We start from the raw sequence: 21,872 nt of genomic DNA, 5'->3' as shown, positions 1-21,872 counted from the left end.
CATCTTGCATCACTGTGATGAGACATCCTCTCATTTTTGCCCACCCGTTCAAAGTTTCACCACAACTCATCCCTCCACACATGCCCAATTTACACAGGTCTCACTTCTTCAGCGATTACCCTTATCCTAACATAAATTACTCTTCATTTTCTGAGCCCTTACAACTCCTCCTCCTCATCTCTTTCTCTGATCTACAGTCTCAGCTGCCACCACACATTTGCTAGTATTGCCAAGTCATGTTTTCATGCTGTTCTCTGGTATTATACACAATTACACAGAACATTTGAGTAGGTCTCTGTAAATTTCCATGAATTTAGCTTATTGGCTGCCCTTTCTGGAAGGCACAGAATTGCCATTTAGACCGCTGTTACCACATTTCATTCTTGCGGACTCCACTGTATACATCCCTCTGATGCAAAGTTCTTTCTTGGATTTTCGCTTGTTAGGTTTTTTTTGGTTTTGTTTTAAATCATTGTGGTTTTGCACAATGCTAGTGCAATGTAGCTGCTCTCACAGCACCTGGGATTTCTTATAACAACAAACAGATCTGCGAAAAGAAAGCTGGGACTAAGCTGTACTGGTCAGTCTGCATTACATACACGAGATTCCCAAATCTTATTCTGGAATCAAACAGATACTGCTAGCCCTTTACATCTAGAAGCTTTTAAATTTGTACAAAGTACATTTATATGGAAACGGTTACCTGATTAATAGCTCCCAACATCTCTGCTCTACTGGCGACTCGGGCTGCATACTGGCCAAGGAACTGCAAGCTTCTTTGCAGCTTCTTAATGATTTCCTGTGCTTGATTATCTTCTTCACACAAAGGGACTAAAGCCTAAGAGGCATATTGGTAAGAAAAGCAGCGTGAGCTATTAGTAGAGAAAGAAGGGTGAGCCCAGCTGATGACGCTGAGGGGTTCCGTTCAGGCCCACACGGTCATAACATCAGCATCCAACACCCTCAGTGTAACTTGTATAGACCTTCAGCGGGCAGAGGCTTCAGCTTTTCCAGCATAAAGTCAGCTGAAGACAGGGGTTCTTGCCTGACACCTGTGCAATAGAAAAACTACCCACGGCCTGAGCATGCTCAGATGAAGGCTACCCCTCAAACGCCGTCTCTCATATTTCAAAGGCATCACTTCAGAACTTTGTTCAGATTTGTTTATAACATATTACACACACACCCCCCGCTAAAAAAAAAGCGGAAGAGAGATGCTTTCGCAGCCGTTCATCCCATCCATCCTTCCAGCCTTGTCCAACACTAACCTCTAACATCTTCAGAGCATTTGTGATCTCCTTTTTCAAGTTTTCTTCAGCTAAGTCTCGGGACCTTTCTTCAAGCTTCACTCTCTTGTCCAAGGTAAACAAGTCACATTTAAAACCTAACGACAACCTCAGAAATTCAGCCTGTTGTGGGAGAGGAGAAAATTGCAGAATAGTCCAAGTTATGCAGAAGCTTCTTAAGGAGATTTGGATACTGACCTGACATTTGGGACCATACCCCTGAACAAAGTTATAGGAGATATACAGAAGAGAAAGCAAATACAGCCCACTTCCACAAAGCCAGTCTTCCCATCTGTAGCCAGAATAGGTGATATCTTGGCAGCACGCAGCGTGCCATCTGTGTCTTTTGACAAATCTGTCTGAAATCAGCACATGCTGCCTGAGAGAAGGTCACAGCTACGCTCCTTCAAGCTTACAAACAAATTTTTTTTAGTAGTGACAAATCTTTTGTTCAGTTTTACAGATTGCCACCTTCTCCTGTCCCTTCCAAAAATTCAATTGGGATTGGAAAGACAGATTTCAGAAGACAACTTAGAGAAATACATCCGGGTTAGACTACTCAGCATCATTGTTTTATATAGGACTAGATGTCAATCAGGGTTTATCTACAAGATCCTTCTGTTGTCTGAGATACTTAAGGATACAAGGAGTCAAGACTTACCTCCACTTCTTTCTCATTAGGAGACTCGCTGTAGGATAAGAAGAAGCAATCATGTAACAGACTGCAGCTTTAAATTCATACCTGCAGGTGATCATTGAAGGTCAAAACACTTACGGTTCATTTGGCTTTGATTTATCTCCTTTAATGCCACCTGCAGAGGGTGAACTCCCTGAGAAGAGAGGAAAAAAAAAAAGTTCTCAAATAAAGTGAAAAAACAGCCTCCTAAAAGCAGCTTGTGAAAGTCTTTTAAGCCCCGACAGAAGCCCCTGTTAAAGATTACTAGTGTTAATCTCTTGCCAATTAAAAGAATTTGCGTCCTTCAGTGTATGTTAGGACTAGCACCAGTAAAACAGCAAAGCACTGTCACTCGTACAAAGCCCCAAAAGTTAGTTCTTCAGTTGGCTTCAACTGGCATTTAATTAGAATAGGAAAGGTTAATTATAGGTTTTGGTTTAAGTCCCCAGCCCATGGGTTCAGGATGTTTCATGACTTACTACATCACTAACTTCTAGTGAACTCCAAAGGCAAAAGGTGAGGTGATTAGAAGAGTAGAGATGTCTAAGCACACAGTTAAGTAGAAACATCAGCCTCCTTTTTAATATTGTATTACCCCAAACTCTCGCTAGCAGAAAGGATGCCACTGCACAAATCTTTGGCCATTTACAAATCTTTGGGGAGGGGAGGCATGTGCCAGAACTGCTTCAAATATCCCAGCTCCTTTGCAACCCTGAAGAAAATTTTCCTTCCTGCCTAGAGGAAGAAGGGGCCCGTTAGATCAGCATCTGTAAAGTCAGAGAAGCAGGTTTTGTACGATAACATCTTCCTCCTCTTCATTGCTAATCCATTTTGATCCCTAACTGCACCTACTATTCCTTATAACAAAACCCCCTTCATAATAGCTGGTGTGCACAGCTCCCGACACAGGTGACCAAGGCATGCGCTCCTGCGAGCTACACAGGTGTGTTCAGCAAAAACCTCTTACCTTTCCTACTGGAAACCACGGGTGGCGCTTCCTCACTCTGCTCTTCATTATTTTTCTTTTCCTGGTCTGCCTCCTAAAGCCGTATCAGAGAGTATTTATAGTAAGGGAACGGCCACACCACCACTGGAGGGGCCGTCCTCCCCTGCAATGTTTTTCTTTGTCACTGCTCATTCAAACCCGTTACTAGGACTCTTACCGGGTCTTCCTTCAAAACGTTTTGAAACGCAGTTTTGTGTTCTTCCGTTACAGGGCAGAATTCCTTCTTGGTCAGATCTGTTCCTGGGGAGAAACATTCCCAAAACTAAGTGTAACACAAAAGACAAAATAAGCTTCCAACACCCAGTGTGCTAGTCCAACAGGGCTAAAAGAAATTGCAGAAAATGCCAGGAGAGGGCATTAAGAAGGAGGCAGCAGCAGAGAACAATATAAAGACATAAAGAAAGAAGTGTGATGATAATTATCATGGAATTGTCAGAGTTGGAACGGGCCTCTAGAGATCATCCAGTCCAACTCCCCTGCTAAAGCAGGGTTGCCCAGAGCACATCACTCAGGACTGCATCCAGGCGGGGCTTGAAGATCTCCAGAGAAGGGGACTCCACCACCTCCCTGGGCAGCCTGTTCCAGGGCTCTGGCACCCTCACCGGAAAGAAGTTTCTCCTCATCTTTGAATGGAACTTCCCATGTTCCAGCTTGTGCCCATTGCCCCTCGTCCTATCGCTGGAAACCACTGAAAAGAGTCCGGCTCCATCCTCCTTCAACCCACCCTTTAGGTACTTGTAAACATAGATGAGGTCTCCCCTCAGCCTTCTCTTCTCCAGGCTAAAGAGCCCCAGCTCTCTCAGCCTTTCCTCATCAGGGAGATGCTCCAATCCCTTAATCATCTTAGCTGCCCTACGCTGGACTCTCTCTCTCCAGTAGTTCCCTGTCTCTCTTGAACTGGGGAGCCCAGAACTGGACACAGTATTCCAGTTGTGGCCTCACCAGTGCAGAGCAGAGGGGGAGAATGACCTCCCTCCACCTACTGGCCACACTCTTCCCTACGCAGCCCAGGATCCCATTGGCCCTCTTGGCAACAAGGGCACATTGCTGGCTCGTGGAAAGTTTGCTATCCACCAGGACTCCCAGATCCTTCTCCTCAGTAGCGCTTTCCAGCAGGTCCATCCCTAACCTATATTGTTGGCTTGAAAAAAGAAATCCCAATAACAAGTGTTACATATGAACAAGTGAGGATATCATTCCTGGTTGTAGTTGCTCTAGTTGAAGTTGAAAGAGTTACAGTAATATTCCCTTGGTTAAATTAATTTCATTATTTTGTTATCAGCATGGGACTTTTTGTTTGTTTGCTATTTAGAAGACTGTTAATAATTAATTTTTATTTGAAATTCTATAAGTACAGGAATGTGTAAAAAAAATTCCATGCACAAACTGATGAGTGACAAGTATTTGTAATTCTCTTTCATGCTATGGAATATCAGATGAAGTCAAGAAATAGATGTTACTTCACCTTCTGTTACAGAGGAGCTTGAGCATAACCAGGTCGTGAAATGCATGCAGTTGTGGTATTTCAGGTGTCTGTAAGCTTCAAACGTAGCCTGACACTTGGACTGTCCTAAAAACTGAGCTAGCAGCATGCTGATAGAGCCCAGAAAAGAACTCTCTTTGCCAGAAGAGTGGTAATGAACTGGTAAGTTCAGGAACCGATGATGCTGTTTCAAATGCAACACAGACTTTCAAGGACCACAATTTAGAGAAGCTTTAAAGGCAGGCAAAAATAACCTCCAGAAAGACAGCTATTAAAAAGATTTAAAAAGGAAAATATTTAAGAAACTGAAGAAAGTCTGAGAAATCCACTAGTTTCTTATGTAGCAGTAACCCTGGTAGCTATTTATACCTTTTAGAACATCTAGATTTTTCTTCTACTTTTTCTCTTTATGTAGTCGTACACACACCCCCACACAGATGCGAGCCAAAGAAATGGCAAGAGAAAATCCAATCAAACCTTCAGGTTTGAAGTGCCTTTTTTTTTTTCCCCCCAGCCTTCACATGAACAACATCCTCCGCTTAGCTCTCCCTTTTGTCCCTGCAGATTTTTGCAGTAGCCCTGCGTATCTGACCCGGCTCCCAAGCACCTTTAGAAGACATTGTGTGGCACTAGCCAAAACCACAAGTGGAGATTCATCAGTGTCTCTGTTCTAATACTGGAAACGCTTTCTATTCAGAGAAGTACAACAGGCAGCAGGATCTCAGACTTTAAAGCTTCTCAGACTGTTTCTGATCTGCTTTGCATATCTGTTTCCTCCTTGCCAAAGGCACCTCGACCACATATGAAAATTAACTGCAGAGGCAAATTGGAAGAAAGAAAGTATGCTTAAATGGGGGGACCGAATTAGGTATCAGGAAGATAGTACTAAAGAAAGAAGCAAAACCAAACAAGAAACAATGACAAATCTTATATTTAGGTAAAGGTTAAAAAAGATGGTTACAAGCAAGCATGCACACGTATCCTGTGCTACCTATCCAGATTAACTTATTTTTAAAAATAGCTTAAATGCAGTGTACATGTACTCCAGTTTTGTTTTGCTTTTAGTTTTTAAGTGAAAGAAGCACCAGCAGATCTGGTAAGATTAATTCTTCTAGGTGTTAACAGCCATAGCAACAGACAGAACCATACAAGGCGGCCTCTATCCTTATCCCTCTTCTTGACCCATCCCAGCTTCTTGTGCACGAAGCATCAGTTTTGAAAGAGCTGGAGCAGTTTTGAAACTGCTGGAGCAAGTGCAGAGGAGGGCAACGAAGCTGGTGAAGGGCCTGGAAAACAAGTCATATGAAGAGCGGTTGAAGGAGCTGGGACTGTTTAGTATGAGGAAGAGGAGGCTGAGGGGAGACCTCATCACTCTCTACAACTACTTGAAAGGACACTGTAGAGAGGTTGGTGCTGGTCTCTTCTCACAGGTAATTAATGACAGAACGAGAGGGAATGGCTTCAAGCTCCAACAGGGTAGGTTTAGACTGGACATTAGGAAGAAATTCTTCACAGTAAGAGTGATCAGACACTGGAACAGGCTGCCCAGGGAGGTGGTTGAGTCACCACCCCTGGATGTGTTTAAGAGCCGTTTAGATGTGGTGGTGGGGGATATGGTGTAGGGGAGAACTTTGTAGAGTAGGGTAGATGGTTGGACTTGATGATCCCAAGGGTCTCTTCCAACCTGGATGATTCTATGATTCTAAAAAGCATTATTTAGTCTAGCTATGCATCACCAAACTTTTTAAAAACATGAAAACATTCTCTTTTCTCCCCAAATTGCCTAGGGTTTAGTACCCCCACGATGTTCTGCCAGCTAAGCAGGCACCAAAATGTCATGTTTATTTATTTCTTGCAATGCTGTAGGCCACTGGCCGCCTGTAAGTTAAAGCCTTATTCCCATTCAGAGTCTCAGGGAGGGCTGAGAGCACTTGCAGGCCAAAATGCTTGCACAGCCAGAAATTCACAAGTTGCCATCAAGTTATTTTTCTTACTCAACTTCCTCACTTCAAAGATGTGCTGGAAGCAAGCCGTTTCCTCACTGTGAGAGCAGCCGTGAGCTGCGGCAGTTACCCTACCTGATACGGGACCAGCCGCATCCTTGTTGCTGTTTTTCTCCATTGCTACTGAAGTTGGCACATCTTCCTCTTTTTCACGTGAGCACTTGGGTGATTTTTCCTCCATAGCAAGGCAGCCTATAATACCAGGCAATAGAAGACAGGGCTCTTACTGTTCAGTAACTGTGCAGACTTGAGCGTACCTATTTCCAAGGCTTTCAGTGCAAGAAGTTCATGCAGCTGTACCCCAAATCAAGGGCTTACCTATTACCGGTGCAGTGCTTTCCAAAGAGGATGTAAGAACTTCAGGTGAAGTTAAGCGATCACTGGCAAAAAAAAAGAAATTCTTTCAGATACTCATCCATATTATACAATCTTGATAAAGGCATTTAAAAGCTTGCACAAAATCTGACCTGGATGGGGTCAAACTGGCTGGTAGTGTCGGCTCTGCACAGTCAATCTTAAAATGGAAAGAGAGAAGAGTTAGTGTCAAGGCAAGGTTTGTCTTGGGACAAATTTTTTAATAGTAATTTTAATAATTTTTAATAATTTTTTAAACAAGTTTTAATAAATTCCCCCAACTGTGCCTAAATTATTTCAGCTGAAGAACTGAAGATGGTAAGGGCATGCATGTTCATCTGCTAGACTAAAGCCATCCATCCAGTGTACAGCTTAGCACGTTATCATCATTAGGAGTAATAACTATGTTTCTGCAGAAATCTTCTGCCAGGAATATCATACGTGGAGATGTATGTTGGTTCCTGACTTCATGTTTTGCTTCTAACACGTGTTTTCAACCGACAGACGTACATATTACCATACCACTGTTCTATCCTAATGCCGCGCATGACGATATATCCATTTTCAAGGTCTTGACCTCAGACCCCACAAGTGAGGTGCACAGAGCTTATTCAGCTATAGATGTCAGATTCGTTTAGGTAAAAAAAAAAAAAGCATTAATAATAACAGCTCAACTAAGCAGATGATTTGGAACATGGAAAACTTCCACGTTGTGCTGTATTTTATTATGTGTCTTTGAATGACACTAGTTTTCGGTATTATATATAATAATTACCTAGCCAGTTCAGAAGGCTTCAGGCCTCCTCCTTCATATGGAAACACCAGAGAGGAATTCAGCAGTCAAAGGTTGGTATGTAGTTTTACTCATGTTCTTTTAGCCGCTACAGTGCGGTTTTGGGCCCCGGTCTTATCACATTACAGACAAAACCAACATCCTCTTAAGTCATTTAATATGGCAAGGGAGATACTGAATGGGAAACATCCCTCTTCCTCATTTCACCCTGGCGAAGTCCAGCTTGCTTATTAAATTGATAGATTGGTCTCTCTTTACGGGTGACAATACAGGGTAAAGCAGAGGTTTGACCTCCTCCCACTGCTGAAGAGAAAAAAAAAATCCCAAACGTATCTCCAAGCACAGAAGGCATGAGACCAGCCAGCTCTGGTAGCTCCCTCCATATCAAGTGTCCAAGAGCAATCAGTTGCTCTCAGCATCAGTAAGTGCATTTTCTCCTCTCTCCGCTCCCTCACCCATCAGAGCTTGGCTGCGTTCTCGGGGCCCTGCCCCAGCCAGTCGCATGTTTCCTCTCATGCAAATCTGGGCTATTTTTGTTCTTATTTGAATTCTCTATTAAGCTTAAGGAAATACAGCGTTGCGTTTGCCTTGTTCGGGGCATTAGGTCTGCAGGAGTTTTGGGGAAGGAGAAGGTGAAAATGAATAGCAATGTTGGAATGAAAACAAAAGAAATCTAGAGGGCTTTTAAAACACACACCCCAACAAACATCCCTTGCATCACCTGGAACCCACTGAAGCAATACATTATTCCACATGATCCCTCCCTCCGCAGGTAATCACACGGGCAGTGGTTTCTGTTTACAATGAAGGAGACCCCTCGATGCAGTTTTTAAAACCCCGTACTCTGACCATTAGGATTGTGAGCTCCCATGGATTGCACAGAGTACACTTAATGAGACACAACAACAACCACCAAAACCCCCACATTCTAGATCTCCTATTTAAACATGTTTGCACAGGGTATTAGAGAACAGTTCTTCTTCCTAATAAAAGTTGTGCCAAAGGTGATTCTGCAGCACAATCCTAATAATTTTTTCCCCCTTCATCCCTTCAATTAGCATAATAATCCAAGGATCCTCTACCACAACAGACAAGACTGTGGCCAGAATTTGTATAACTACTCAAGCATTAATATTTGGAAGGCGTATCATCTGGTTTTTAGCCTGCAATACGACTTTAACATTTATAAATCAAAACAAGTATAAAATGCCTAAGCTTCATCTGGCTCTCACAAGAGATCCTTTAATAAATAGCCCCTAAACTCTCAGTGACAAAGCTTTTACAAAATAATTTGAGTTACTTACTTACATGCTGATCAGCTCAAACACATCTGCCACCAAAGTGTAATTAAAAAACCTAGGGAGACTTTCCTCATTAAACAAAGATATTCAAATTTTGCTGCACGTCACAAGTTTTAGACCAGAAACTGGACACAGCCTGTTTGCCTTTTCTCTGGGGCAAGCTTTAACATTTTCATTTTCCCCCTCTAGAGTATTCACATGGAAAGTTTATATATAAAAAAAAAAAAAAAGAAAGCAAAAATGGAAAGTGACATTTCTGAGCCCAGCTGGAGTTACAGAAGGCTCCAGTGCAATAAAGCACTGACACTTCAAACAACTTTGCCAGGCTGTGACTTTCCAGAAGGACTGGATAAAGCCAGAGCCCTTGAGATTATCCCCTTTAAGGTGGCTTAAGTAGTAGCAGCACAAGCTAGGAGTTCTTCACTTGCTTTACCCCAACAGAGCAGCGTGCCGAAACCACAGGCGGTCCCCATCACTCTTACTTCTTGCCCTCACTGCACTCTCTGCTTTGATTCAGTGCTACAACCGGACCACCGCTGCACTTGCGGGTACCACACACCAGCTGGGATAGGTCTGAGCTTTGCCCGCTCATTAGTCTTGCAAAGGTTATTTCCAGGTTCCCTGACCACTGACCAACACTCTTCCATCATCACCACCACCAACACTGGAGTCTGTAAAGCTAATTAGGAGCCCCGTGTGGCAGGGCTGAGGTCTAGGCTGTCAGTAGCGAGCCCTGCGGCACAGAGCACAGCTAGGTGTGCTGAGCTGCAGCTCATCTCGCTGTTGCCACGAGAAAGCCAACTGACAGCTCAAGCTGTAGATGCAGGATTCAATACTGCAGGGAAGGCATATCTAGGCACACCGGCTGAAGGAAAGGTTTCATACAGCAAACGTCATTTTTCAGTTACGTGGTGGCTGTGGGAGAAAGTGCAGAGAAAGGCAGTGTTCACAACTAAAACATCCTGTGGCTTCTTGCAGGTGGATAAAAAGAGCAAAAGGCACCCAAGACTTCCCTGTCAGAACCGAGTATCACTGCAGAAACAGCATTTTCAAGCCTTGAAACCATGTTTAAAATACTGCTCCCAGCTAAAAGCACGACCCAGATGCACGTGAACGTCAGGACAGTTGAGTCTAACACTACAGTATTCCAGAAGAAGGGACTATCCCACACAGAACAAGATGTCACAGCACCCTGCTGACTGATGCCAGCTCCATTCACCTCGGAGAAGTGCCAATTTATAGCTGCGTAATCTGGATCCGAGTAAGGCACTAAACACTTGAACCCATTCAAACCCCGTCTCAGGCATCAGAGATAGCACTCACCTCAGTAAATGAAGAGTCCATCATTGTAATGGAAACAGGAAGGTCTACATCAGTATAGTTACCAGGAGAGCGTATTTTCCACCTGGCAATAGACATTTTATTTGCATATCGCCCAAACAACAGAGAGATATATTGTCCTTTTTCCTTAAGCACATAACAACCGAAGTAACCACTATCTGTATAGTCAGACAGCTGGTCTTTCAGAGAAAGACAAATTCATCACTAGCATCAATCCCTCCTCCCCCAAACAGCAAGAACCACCACCAGCCCTTCTCCCAACCTCCTCCACACTGCATAATTCTATAGAAAAGCAGGGACAAAAGCTTCAAGAGCTGCCGAGTCTTTTGCTGCAGACTGCCTGCCTCTGCGTCTTCAGGAACGTCCCTATCTTTTAAAATACTGGCTGACAATAGTTAGCTAGCTTTCACCAGCTTAAGCATTTCAATCTCAATTTTAAAGATCCGAGGAGGCAGCTTGATAAGCTAAGACCTCAGAACTCCTGCTCTAAACTCTGCAAAAAAAAAAAAAAAATAGTGACTCCTCAAAGCCAAAAGGATTTTGGCTCCTAAATGGGAGTGTCCGTTGCAAGTTAAATACTCAAAATAGACACCAGAACGCCTACCTCATGCCTCAGTTCTCCAGCATGAGATGGAAACACCATCACTGTATTTGGCTAGCAGTCATACCAACAGTTTCGGTAAAAAGTTTTACTATTACTTTTGTGAATAGAAGCAAAGCGTTACCCCATAACACCATTAGCTGGCCACCGAGTGTCCGGTATTTCCTGTAATACTGAGTTCCTGTTGAACTCAGCATGTGCTGGGGACCCAGCTTGCTCTTGGAACCTGCTAGGCCCCGTGGAACTGTTACACCTCCTCCCCAGTTTAATCTGCCATCTTACTTGCACCCCACTAATGTCACATCCAAAGTGGATGCACGTCTCAGATCGCGGTTTTCAAACGTGCAGATGCCGGAGCTCCGTCTCCAGGGCCAATCCCAACCGTGCACAGGAGAGTTATTTGGGCATGAGGTTTCCAAGGTCAGAGCATCTGTTGAGAGAGACAAGTGGGAAGAGTGACAGTCATTGGCAAAGTTGGATTTAGTCACATGTCAATTTTGGACTTAGTTTAAAATAATCAAGCAGCAGAGCAACCAAATACAGATTTATAAGGCGGCAGCTTCCATCTTGGTATGAGAAGGTTAGGTTATGTGGCCTTAAGCCTTTTTAGATGGAGTAAGTATTTGTGGATGGAGAATCTGCAGGATGGGGATTTTCTGTCATTCAGGTTATAGAAACTTCCACACAGGACAGCTTTGTTGTAGAGAATTGTGTGGCAGAGCGAGCTGGAAAATAGGTCTTTTTTTGTATCAATACTTGATTGATGCAAGCCAAGAATACCTGCCTTATTTGTGGTTGGATCATGACATTACAGCAAGTTGCAAGAAGACTCCAAACTGCCCCACTGAAACAGCCCTTTCAGAGCAGCAGAGTGCTTTCACAAGGAGAACTCAAGCAAGATCTTTTCCATTTCCCCCAGTACGGAGTGGAATTACACTTGAGCATTTGATAGTTTGTGTGAGAATAGACACTGTGTTTTACCAGCTTACTCTGGAAGAAACACTTTCTCTATAAAATCCCAGATGCACTCTGCAGTTCCGTGGCCCTGCAGTGCATCTCTCTCAGTGGTCGCTTTTAATATTTGTAAGGCTCGAGAGGGACAGGGAAGTAGGAACAGCTTCTGAATGCAGGAGAAACCAACAAATAGTTACCCCTTCACGTTTTGTTTAAGCTCTGGACTGATCTCAGCTTAGTAGCAGAGGAGCAGGACGTCACTTGCTATCTTGGCCAGAGCACAGGATGAATGGGAAGAATGTTAACCCAAGCCCTCTCAATCCAGACTGGGAAGCATATAGTCAGGACTATACTTACATATAGGATTTATACCATTCCTTAAGCTTTTGAGGACTCCTGTTCGGTTGACAGGCAGCCACCTTTCCAGGCCTTTAATTGCAAGCATTATAAACACGGTTCAGCATCCTGCTTTACGTGCAAAAATAGGCTAAAGCCAACAATAGATTTTCCACACTTCACCAGCACGTTTAGCACCAGTGATACTGTTCTATGCTACCTATCAACTCTCCCTATATTTTAGGAGACGGACAAACAGCCAACACCACCAGGTCTTTACCTAGCAGAGATGTACTATGCCAGTATGAAATATCTGAGGACAATGTCTCGGGAGCTTCAGCGCACAAGGTGGGTCCTTCACTCCACAGTTGTTTAGAGCAATGGAGCTGCTAATTGAAAAATAGAAAGTGCTGTTGTTATTCAATTACGCTGAATCCTTTAATGCCACCAACTGCACACACACACAAAATTGTACCTGCATAATATAAACCTGTATTTATATAACTGTTAGTTATATAAATACATAATTTTGTCTACAAAAGCTCATATCCTTAATTGACAGAATAGATACAGGAAGAGGTAGAATAATTCAACTTTACGTTTGCAATAGACATTGGTTCAAGCTAGGTCTGGAACTAGATACTACACAACCAGACAAGTGAACAGGACAGGAGAACTCGGGGCGGGGGGGGAACCCAGAAAACACCATAAGATGCCCCCCCTTTCTGCAACAACCAACCAACCATCATGGAAAAAGAACCAACGACACAATGAAACTCTGAACAGCCTCCCCCTTTCAGGCAAGCCAAGCCAGCCAGATAGATTAGGAAGGAGAACATTTGTCCAGTGTTCAGCTCTTGCTACACAGGTCAGCTTTCCCCCAGCAGGAGTGGGAGGGCAGCCCCAGTTCAGCCCCACGGAGACCAAGCGTTGCCCCCACCATCCCCTGCCCCTGCACGCACACCCCTTGCTTGCTGTTTGCTTCTGAAGAGGCGTCATCCGAACATGGCCAGAGGAAACTTCTGAAGCAAAATTTGGGTAGCTGCATTTGACCTACGGGTGCTTAAGTAATAAGAGAATGGAAAAGAAATTGCAAGATGTAACCCCATCTTCGGCCTCTGATCCTTCTCAAAACGCAATTTACCAAGTACCTGTATTTTGTCACAGTGACTGTTCAGAAGCAAGACAGCAGCAATGGAAAACTGGTTTTGCAGTAAGATTTGGAATATACTTTTGTATGTGTGCATACATGTGCATGCATATATACTTATGTATATACCTCAATTTTTTTTCTCAATATATATCTCAATTTTTTATTGAATGTTTAACTTGACAAAGTTTCTCACAAGGAAAGTTATTTATTTCTTTCTGGTCATTAAAAAAAAAAAACGAACAAACAAAACTAGCATCACGTTTTAACAGGCTCAGCAGTGACCATAGCAAACACCCTTACCTTCCCTTTTACTGGCTCAGCTGATGTGGGCAGCAAACTGTAGTCAGATTCTAGCTCAGCACAGCACTGTTGCAGAGAAATAGTTGAAGGCAGACAGATGTTGAAGGTGGGGAAAAAAAAAAAGTTAAAAAAAAAGAGAGAAGGAGCACTACAACTGATTACGAGCAAAATGGATTTTTAACTTTCTAACCGAACTATTTTCGGCTATCAGGAAAACTATGCAGTTGTTCCCCTTTGCTACTTTCAGCCTTTAATTCTGCACAACATTAAGCACAAATCACATGCAGCTAGTCCACAGTTTTGATTCTGCTCCTCTAATGCCCCTGTTACTGCCTAGGATACATTTTAGGATCTTCTGTTGGTCTTTATAAATACCTCGTTATTCTATGCTAGAGCCAGACCATTCAGACCCTGAGCTCTAGCGTTCCTCACTAGAGCTGGTTGGGAAAAAAGGCCTCCCACAATGTCTACTCCTCCACCCCCTTCCAAACTTGAAGGTGGTGGTATTTTTATTCAAAGCAAAGTACTTCAGAGTTACACAATTCTGCTCCTCTGTGGAAATACATTGGGAAAGGTAATAACTGTTTCACTGCCTATTCCAGTGCCTGGATACTGAGAAATGTTTTATTACAAGATGTTAAACATCTGTTTTCAAGACTCTATAGAAAAGAGGGCTGATCGTGCGGGACAAATCACACCAATGCATCAAGGATAGCTTCCCTCAGCTCCATTTGATAAGATCACCAGCAGTTATTTCCAGTGAAGACCAACACCACACCTGCAAGTTCTACCCCATTTTTTTCCAGAAGGCTGAAGAAGGAAAATAATAACATGCAGATCAGTACATACAGTTTACTGCCTCCACAGTTATGTACATGTTAGAAAAGAAGAAATCAGACACTGCCCAATGACTTGCAGTTCATCCCAGCTATAGATGTCCTTCCACCAGAGCACCTCCTGTGCAAGCCTACCTTTTCTTCTCCCACCAAACAAGCATCGTACCTGACACACCAATTCACAGAGTCGCCTTTGAAGCAGTTCCCATCTTAGTGTATTAACAGTTGCTATGAAGAGACATTTACAAGTCTTACAGGGTTCCTTATAGTTTGATAACAAGTTACATCAAGTTATTTGATAACAAGCTGTTATAGTGTCTTTAAACCTGACTACTACCTATCACAAACCCATTGCACTTTGGTCTAGTTATGCCTACAGCAATTTTTCACAGGAAAGAATTTTTAAAAGTGTATTTTGTTTTGCAAGTTCCGGAAAACACCGAGTACTTTTTCTTCCCTGTGGTTATGTTTCCCCTTGCTATAAAAGGGGGCAATGCTTCCCCACCTCAGCATTAAGGTGCCACAGCTCCCTGTGGAAATTAATAACTCCATTACAACTTATTGGAAGAGAAGCATTTGCCCTTCCAATTCAACACCCTGTACAGAAGTTTTTAAAAAAAAAAAATCCATGGGCTTTACGTTATAATTAAAACATTCTTTGTTCAAGTTTGGCAATGTCAGGGCATGCCTCTGGTGACTTCTACTTTGATAGGAGTCTATTGTAGCTTTTGTACCACAGCTAATAATAATAATTTCATTAGCACCGTCACCTCAGTGCCCCGGCAAAAACCAAAGGCAGCTCTCAGAAGGTTGTTCAGCTTTTTTACTGGATGAGGGCTGTAGCAATTAGTGGCAAGCCGTGATTAGACATTTGAAATACCGACTGTTGACTTAGGCTGAAGTAGCTTTCTTGGCCAACGGGTTCCCTCATTTCCCATCTCTTATCATGCAGGTGGGAGGAAGTAGAGGAATGGAGTGGGCAGGTGGGTGGGGAAGAGACTACAACCCTACAACCAAGCCCATGGATTTATTTTTTTTTTTTCTTTAAAATTCTGTACAGGATGTTGAATTGAAAGGGCAAATGCTTCTCTTGTAATGGAGTTATTAATTTCCACAGGGAGCTGTGGCACCTTAATGCTGAGGTGGGGAAGCATTGCCCCCTTTTATAGCAAGGGGAAACATAACCACGGGGAAGAAAAAGCACCCGGTGTTTTCCGGAACTTGCAAAACAAAATACACTTTTAAAATTCTTTCCTGTGAAAAATTGCTGTAGGCATAACTAGGGGCACTAGACCTGTCTGGCTTTCTGCAGGAACCAATATAAAGCATTATCCTCCCCCAGACCCATCCATGTTTGGCAGACCTGTTCTTCATAACACCTTGCAGCTTCTCTATGCATCTACCAGTAAAAATAGGAATAACTATTTATCTACAGATGGAGATTTCTGCAAACTACCTAGAGCCATTTAAAGCCAGTGTCTCAGCCATTGTCAGGGCGGTGGTGTTTTATGGGGGTTTGTTTGGAGTCTTTGTTTTGAATAACAGTGGCACCAGGCTTCCACATACCTGGGGTTCTCTCTTTTTTCATTTACTCTAGCTCACTTTGCAGAGAGCTTTGTCTATTCAGAGCTGGAAGAATGACAAACCATTTCCATTTTTACGCCTCTTGCAAAAAAAAAAAATAATCAACCCCACAGTTTGCAGAAAGCAGTAAACATGGAAGCAACATGAAAACACACGTGAACAATGCCAAAATATTGGTCAGAAGTCAGCAAGGACAGTCTGAAGCTGTTTCTGCCACGTCAGTGCTTAATGGGTTTGCCTTAGAGCTACAACATAGGGTCCTATTGTAATTTTTCCCTACAAGACAAAATGTAGTTTCACATAAAGTTGTAAACAATGCACGTATATGTTCCGCCTGTTATACTGCCTTGGGAAATGCACACCTGAGGCCAAATGTTCAGTAGGCTTAAGTCAGTCAGTTTATTTTTTATTTTTTTTCCCTATAAGTGATACATACTCCAGAATGTGGAAAGAAAAAGCCACATGTGCTGGAATCAAAACACTGCATTTCTAAATTGCCCAAGCTTTTGAGGCGTTGATGTTAGCAAGTGAGCAAGAGGTAGTATGAAGTTTCCATGGTTCCATAACAAAAGTCGTGTGTGTACAATGAAACGACACAATTGCTTTCTACTAAGAAGAACAGCCTGATAGAATGCAGTTATTCCAAAACACAAAAGCAAATACAAGCAAGTAAAAAGAATACAAAACATAAGAGTCAGGTCTATTTGGTACAGGAAGCTTAAGAAAGAGGGACGACTTTGTTAGGAAGAAGGTGAGCTGTTTAGGTCTAGGGACAGCACCTTTGGTAAAGGAATGCCAGTGCCATCCACAGAGTTACTAACCCTTCCTCGTAGGACTGGAGGCTTTGTTAGGAGGATCCAGAGCTTTGGTCCAGCCCCACACCTACTCCTCAGGAGCCCACCTGATTCTTAGCCCAGCTACCGTGGTTGTAGATCTCTTAAAAGGAGAAGGAAACGTAGAAAGAAAGGAAAAAGAGAAGAAGAAAAAAAAAGAAAAAAAAAAATTCCACAGAGCCTTTTTCCCCTGATAACCTGCAAATCAGTCCTATTCCCCTTTGCCATACCTAAGCCATAAAGGATTTGCCCATGCAACAGCAAGCGCTGGCAGACTGCCAATAGTTACTCACTTTTCTGGTCTTCCACCTTTTCTTGAAGCAACTGGCAAATGCTTCTTAAAGCTGCATTCGCATCCTTGAGTTTTTGCTGCTCAGAAATGGCTTCCTCTAACTTGCCTTTCAAGGATGCGGCTTCCTCACAAGCCGAGCGAAAAGCTTCAACTTGATCCTCTGCCTAAGCGCAAAGCAATATTTAAGAAAAAAAGAAGGTAAAAAAAAATAGAGCAGCCCAGCTAACACAAGGAGCCTCTACAGTTCATGTAAATGAAACCAAACTGCATCTGTTCTTTCTCAGGAAGTGATAAAGCTCCCTCTGAACTTCTGCATTTTTACATTGGGGTGGACTGTGCATGGAAGCTATTTTTGGTGGTTTTTTTTTTTTTTTTAAAGCCACCACAAATATGCAATGCTGCCTCTTTCATCAGCAAACTGTTGTCACCACCCCCTCAAATTTTACTTCCTCTGCTGGTTCCACTTTTGCAATGAGGCACTCCGTTCCGAACATGCGATTTCCTTTCCCAAGAACAGCGATGCATTGTACGTAGCCTTTTGCATCTGCTTGCTTGTTTTCTGCATAGAAGGAACTAGACTGTCCCTTACCTGTTTGCTGGCATCCTCAAGCTGCTTTGTAGCTTTTTGCAGCTCTAAACCGAGGGCTTCTGCCTGGCCAGCAGTTTCTTCTTGTAACTGTTTGACAGTTTCTATCTCGCGTTGCCTGTGGGGTGAGAGAGCACAAACCACAATCCGTTACTGACATTTTAGAGCAGGCATGCCCAGGAGATGACACACACTAGTCGTTGAGACATGCATCAAATCCCACATTCAGCTGTTACATATTGCAGCTCCCCAGGATCCAACACCAGGGACTTTGTTCTTGCTAAGCACAATTCAACCCAGTAGGCAGACAAGGCTTTTCTATAGCAGTTTCAGAATTAGGAAGGGGATGGAGGGTTTCCCTGGCTTCTCCAGAGCTGTGCCAGCCCCAGCCAGCTGGGTACCATACTGGAAGCTTGTGGAATACAGAGAAGTCTCAAAGAGCAAGAGCTTGGCAGGGCAAACTTTTGCCATTTGGTCAAAAGCATGCATTTTCTCATGGTTTGGGAGAAATAGTAATTGGATATAGATCATAGAATTGTCTAGGTTGGAAGGGACCTTTAAGATCATCTAGTCCAACCATCAACCTAACTCTGACAAAAACAAAACAACCAACCCCCATATTACTAAACCGTCTCTGTAAGCACTATATCAGCCTGTCTTTTGCATGCCACTTGACCAAGTTCACTCGGAAGTCTGGGCATCCTTAGAAAGCCGTTTGGATATTTTGAGAATGTAGAACTTATTGCCTCTAAATTGCATAGAATATATAGAGCCAATCATTCTAGAAAAGATACCTAGGAGCTATTACTGCAGATACACAACCTCATCAGATTAATTTCCCAGTGTTTCAGAGGGTATTTCACTTGACAGCAAGCAGATGCTATCAGAACCAATGCTAAAGACAATTGTTTTCAAGGAACCCCTTCTTTTCCACTGCAGAAACCCTTTTCCCCACTTCTCCAACTCACTTTCATAGTTGTTTTTTTTTTTCCCCTTGTTGCTACCACCACAAACAAGTTTGATACAGAGAGGCAGCTTTAAGAAACCAAGCCATCAGTATTTTTATCAGCTCTTTTCCGAGTGAAGGGAGAGCACGTGGGAGGTCTACATTAACAACATTAAGTGGAAGATAAGTCAGGCAAAAGAACAGTATGACTGGTCTGCATTAGCTCTCAGGGATGCAAAACCCTAGAAAGCTGCCCACACCCCAAACCCAGGTAAAGGCACATGTGTAAAAATTTACATTTAGCATAGGACAGCAGAAGGCTGGCACTGTGAGTAAGCCTAGGTTCCACAAAGAAAACAAATTCAGATTAATTTTTCTGGCAAATAAACCTTGACTAGCTACTTTCCCAATTGTCTGAGGAGAGGAGGGAAGCCAAGCAGAGTTTTACCTCTTTTGCTGCCCTATTTGGAAGATCCAAATTCATAGCAGGAACCAATAAATTACAATTTAAAGTTACATTTTCATATTTAATGAGATAACTCATTGAAGCTATACCCTTGACAAACTGGGGCTAGCACCTGCCTCCCAAAGCAGTAATATCTGCTGGCATATATTCTACAGGTTTTCTGCTTCACACAAAACCAGCAGTTTACTTAATGGTTGCACCTGCTAGACAGGCAGTGCCCTCTTGCTTTAACTGCTCGGTCTGTGGCCTCCCTGGTGTTTTCAAAGACATCTCCAAGATTGTATGTTACTTCATACGCAAACCTTAACTCCCATGCACTGTTAATGTTATGCTAAAACCAGATCCACTCTCCAAAACAGCAGATAACTTCCTCTGTGAAGAGTCTTCAGAATTCAGTAAACTTTGTTCCACAAGACAAAAAACCCTATCAAAACCAAAAACAACCCACCACCACCAAACAGCTAAGCAACCAATAAAAAAAACAACCCCAAACAAACCAAAAAGAAGACACACACGCTTTGAAGGGCTACCTGGCAGAGAGCTCTTTCCTTAGGTGAAGCTGGTCTGTCTTGGTTCTCCTCAAGTTGCCGGCCATTTGAATAAAGTCCTTGTCTAGGGATTCTTTGTATTTTTCCAATAGATGAAGTTTCTGGATCCAAAGGTGTCTTTTTTCTCCTAATTCTTGCTTGAGAACCTGTGGAATTTTGAAAGCGAGTTGCCATGTGCCTGGATGTGGAGCAGAGCCAGAGAGTAACCCAGAGCCCCAGTTTACATGATAGGAATTGATTCCCCCCATTTAGTATCATCATCTACATCCAACGTTATCAGCAATAAAGTAGATGACTGATGATATTTTGTAATCTATTCACACAGCATCTGGTTGGGGAAGGGGGGTGGGGAGAGAGAGAAGTGAGGAAAAGTACAATTTCATAAGGAAGAGATTATAAAGGAGAAATGGGTATTTGCTTTGTACAGAAAGTGTTTTGTGCAGTCTAATAGGTTAACAAAACTACCTAAAATTCAAATCTGTGCCTTCTTGCTCCCGAGTCTGATGGGATGTGGGGACAGACAGGCTAGACTCCTGCCAAGTGTTAATACTTTATGATTTTTTTTTTTTTTTTTTTTTTTTTTTTTTTAAGGTTAGAGCGATGCATAACAGTTCGCACAAAAAACCCCATTAGCCTTCCCTATGGTAGTTCAATTTGACTAATGGTTCCCACTTTCTTCCAAAGGTTACTTCTAAGTCAAAAGCCACTCAAGCCTTTCTTTCTGTGCACATCTAGGGTACAGAGTTAGCCCTCTCCATCCCTTGTAAAACAAATATACAGTTAGCAAGTATTTACGGAAAGTGTGGCAGAAGATTACATGGTGCACGAGGGAGCCTTTACAACTTAGCCCAGAAAACCTCCATCACAAGATGCCCAGGTACAGCATCAACCAAAAAACCCATCTCATAATGGGAAGTGTTAATAACGACTATCTTGCAGGAAACCCTAAAACAGATCCTTTAGACTTCTGTGGCCCTTTCCTCAAAGTACAACTAAGTCCATCGGTATCAATTTGAGTATGGATTACAGCAAAATAAAAACCCCACAAAACCAAACCCCAATAAATCCATATTTCAGTTTGTCATATGTGTCTAAGAGATAGAATCTGTCCAAGGGATGACCCCTGTGACAAAGGCTTTCAGTTTTACTTCCAATTTGTGGGAAGAAAAAGGACAAGAGGGTAAAAATGAAGTGTTAAGTAACAACGCATCCTCTATATTTCTCTGAGCAGTGACTTGCAGTATAAAGTGCTGAGAAAGTGCTGAGAAAGAAGAATCCAGGCCTCTTTCTCCGACCTCGTTCAGCTGAACATACAAAAGAGTCTCCTCAGTTTTTAAGGGATACTTAGAGAGCTAAACGGAGATCAGGTAAGAATGAGGTTCTCGTTTTGGGGGATTTTACATTAGTTCCAAGGAGAAAACATCAATCCTACAGCTATGGGCCACATTAGACTAACCTGCAGGTAGGTAAGGTTATTCATGAGCTTCAAACAAAACAAAACAAAAAAAAACACACAACAAAACTGTACCACATCAAGTATCATGTTAAAAAAAAAAAAGCCTGAGCAGCATTGCTAGATAGGTTTACTAGGATGACATGGGATGTGACCATGTGCAAATGCCCACATCCTGAAGATCAGTTTCTCAGGCAAGGCAGGCAGCACTTGCTCTCAGCAATAACATGTTTTTGACACATAATTATCAAGGCACATGAGCCACTGTCTTATCTTGCAGCAGAAGGGTGAAAAAGTTTTTAGTGTCCCCGTCTGTATATGCTTAAATATATGTATATATGCACAAAACCACAGGCAAACTTAAAGTTTACTTTATGTAGAATATGCTTTAAAACATACTTTAAAAAAATACCAAAACCCAGCAAAACATGTCCATAAAACATTTCACAGGAAATGGTGGGGAAGTGTTTAGGCTTCAAGGGATAGTGCATGATTCAAGATTTAATTTTATATTTTTTTTTTAATCTACTGTTGTCAGCTCTGTATACCATGGATCCCAGGACATGACCTTGTATTTTTTAAGAATCGTGTTCCTCCTTAACCCTCCGTTAGCTTAGTTTCCAAATGCATTGCTCTCTAGGAGCCAGAATAGGATTCATTTGCTTTGATCAACTCCAACACCCACACCAAAAGTTTTTAGCTTCACACGTTTAACAGGAATATGATGCCAACATGAATGGT

The 21,872-nt window shown here is 42.6% G+C and overlaps 1 protein-coding gene across 1 annotated transcript in view; it reads right to left on the bottom strand.

Annotated features, from left to right (window-relative positions):
- The window catches only part of IRAG2 (inositol 1,4,5-triphosphate receptor associated 2), a 41,908-nt gene that overhangs the window by 4,815 nt on the left and 15,221 nt on the right, over positions 1-21,872 (bottom strand). The window contains exons 16-32 of the mRNA XM_074162834.1: positions 19,661-19,824; positions 17,722-17,836; positions 17,134-17,296; positions 14,590-14,651; positions 13,588-13,653; positions 12,415-12,523; positions 11,127-11,274; positions 10,226-10,307; positions 6,922-6,968; positions 6,773-6,834; positions 6,530-6,646; positions 3,126-3,208; positions 2,930-3,002; positions 2,062-2,116; positions 1,948-1,975; positions 1,269-1,409; positions 704-838 (exon numbers count right to left, since the gene is read on the bottom strand). Of these exons, the coding sequence (XP_074018935.1) occupies positions 704-838; positions 1,269-1,409; positions 1,948-1,975; positions 2,062-2,116; positions 2,930-3,002; positions 3,126-3,208; positions 6,530-6,646; positions 6,773-6,834; positions 6,922-6,968; positions 10,226-10,307; positions 11,127-11,274; positions 12,415-12,523; positions 13,588-13,653; positions 14,590-14,651; positions 17,134-17,296; positions 17,722-17,836; positions 19,661-19,824 (1,650 nt within the window). The remainder of the gene's footprint in view (positions 1-703; positions 839-1,268; positions 1,410-1,947; positions 1,976-2,061; positions 2,117-2,929; positions 3,003-3,125; positions 3,209-6,529; positions 6,647-6,772; positions 6,835-6,921; positions 6,969-10,225; positions 10,308-11,126; positions 11,275-12,414; positions 12,524-13,587; positions 13,654-14,589; positions 14,652-17,133; positions 17,297-17,721; positions 17,837-19,660; positions 19,825-21,872) is intronic.

The sequence above is a fragment of the Numenius arquata genome, chromosome 2, assembly GCF_964106895.1.
Source record: "Numenius arquata chromosome 2, bNumArq3.hap1.1, whole genome shotgun sequence".
Taxonomy (NCBI): Eukaryota; Metazoa; Chordata; class Aves; order Charadriiformes; family Scolopacidae; genus Numenius; species Numenius arquata.
The sequence above is the reverse complement of the archived record's forward strand: the minus strand, read 5'-3'. Positions and strand labels throughout refer to the sequence as shown.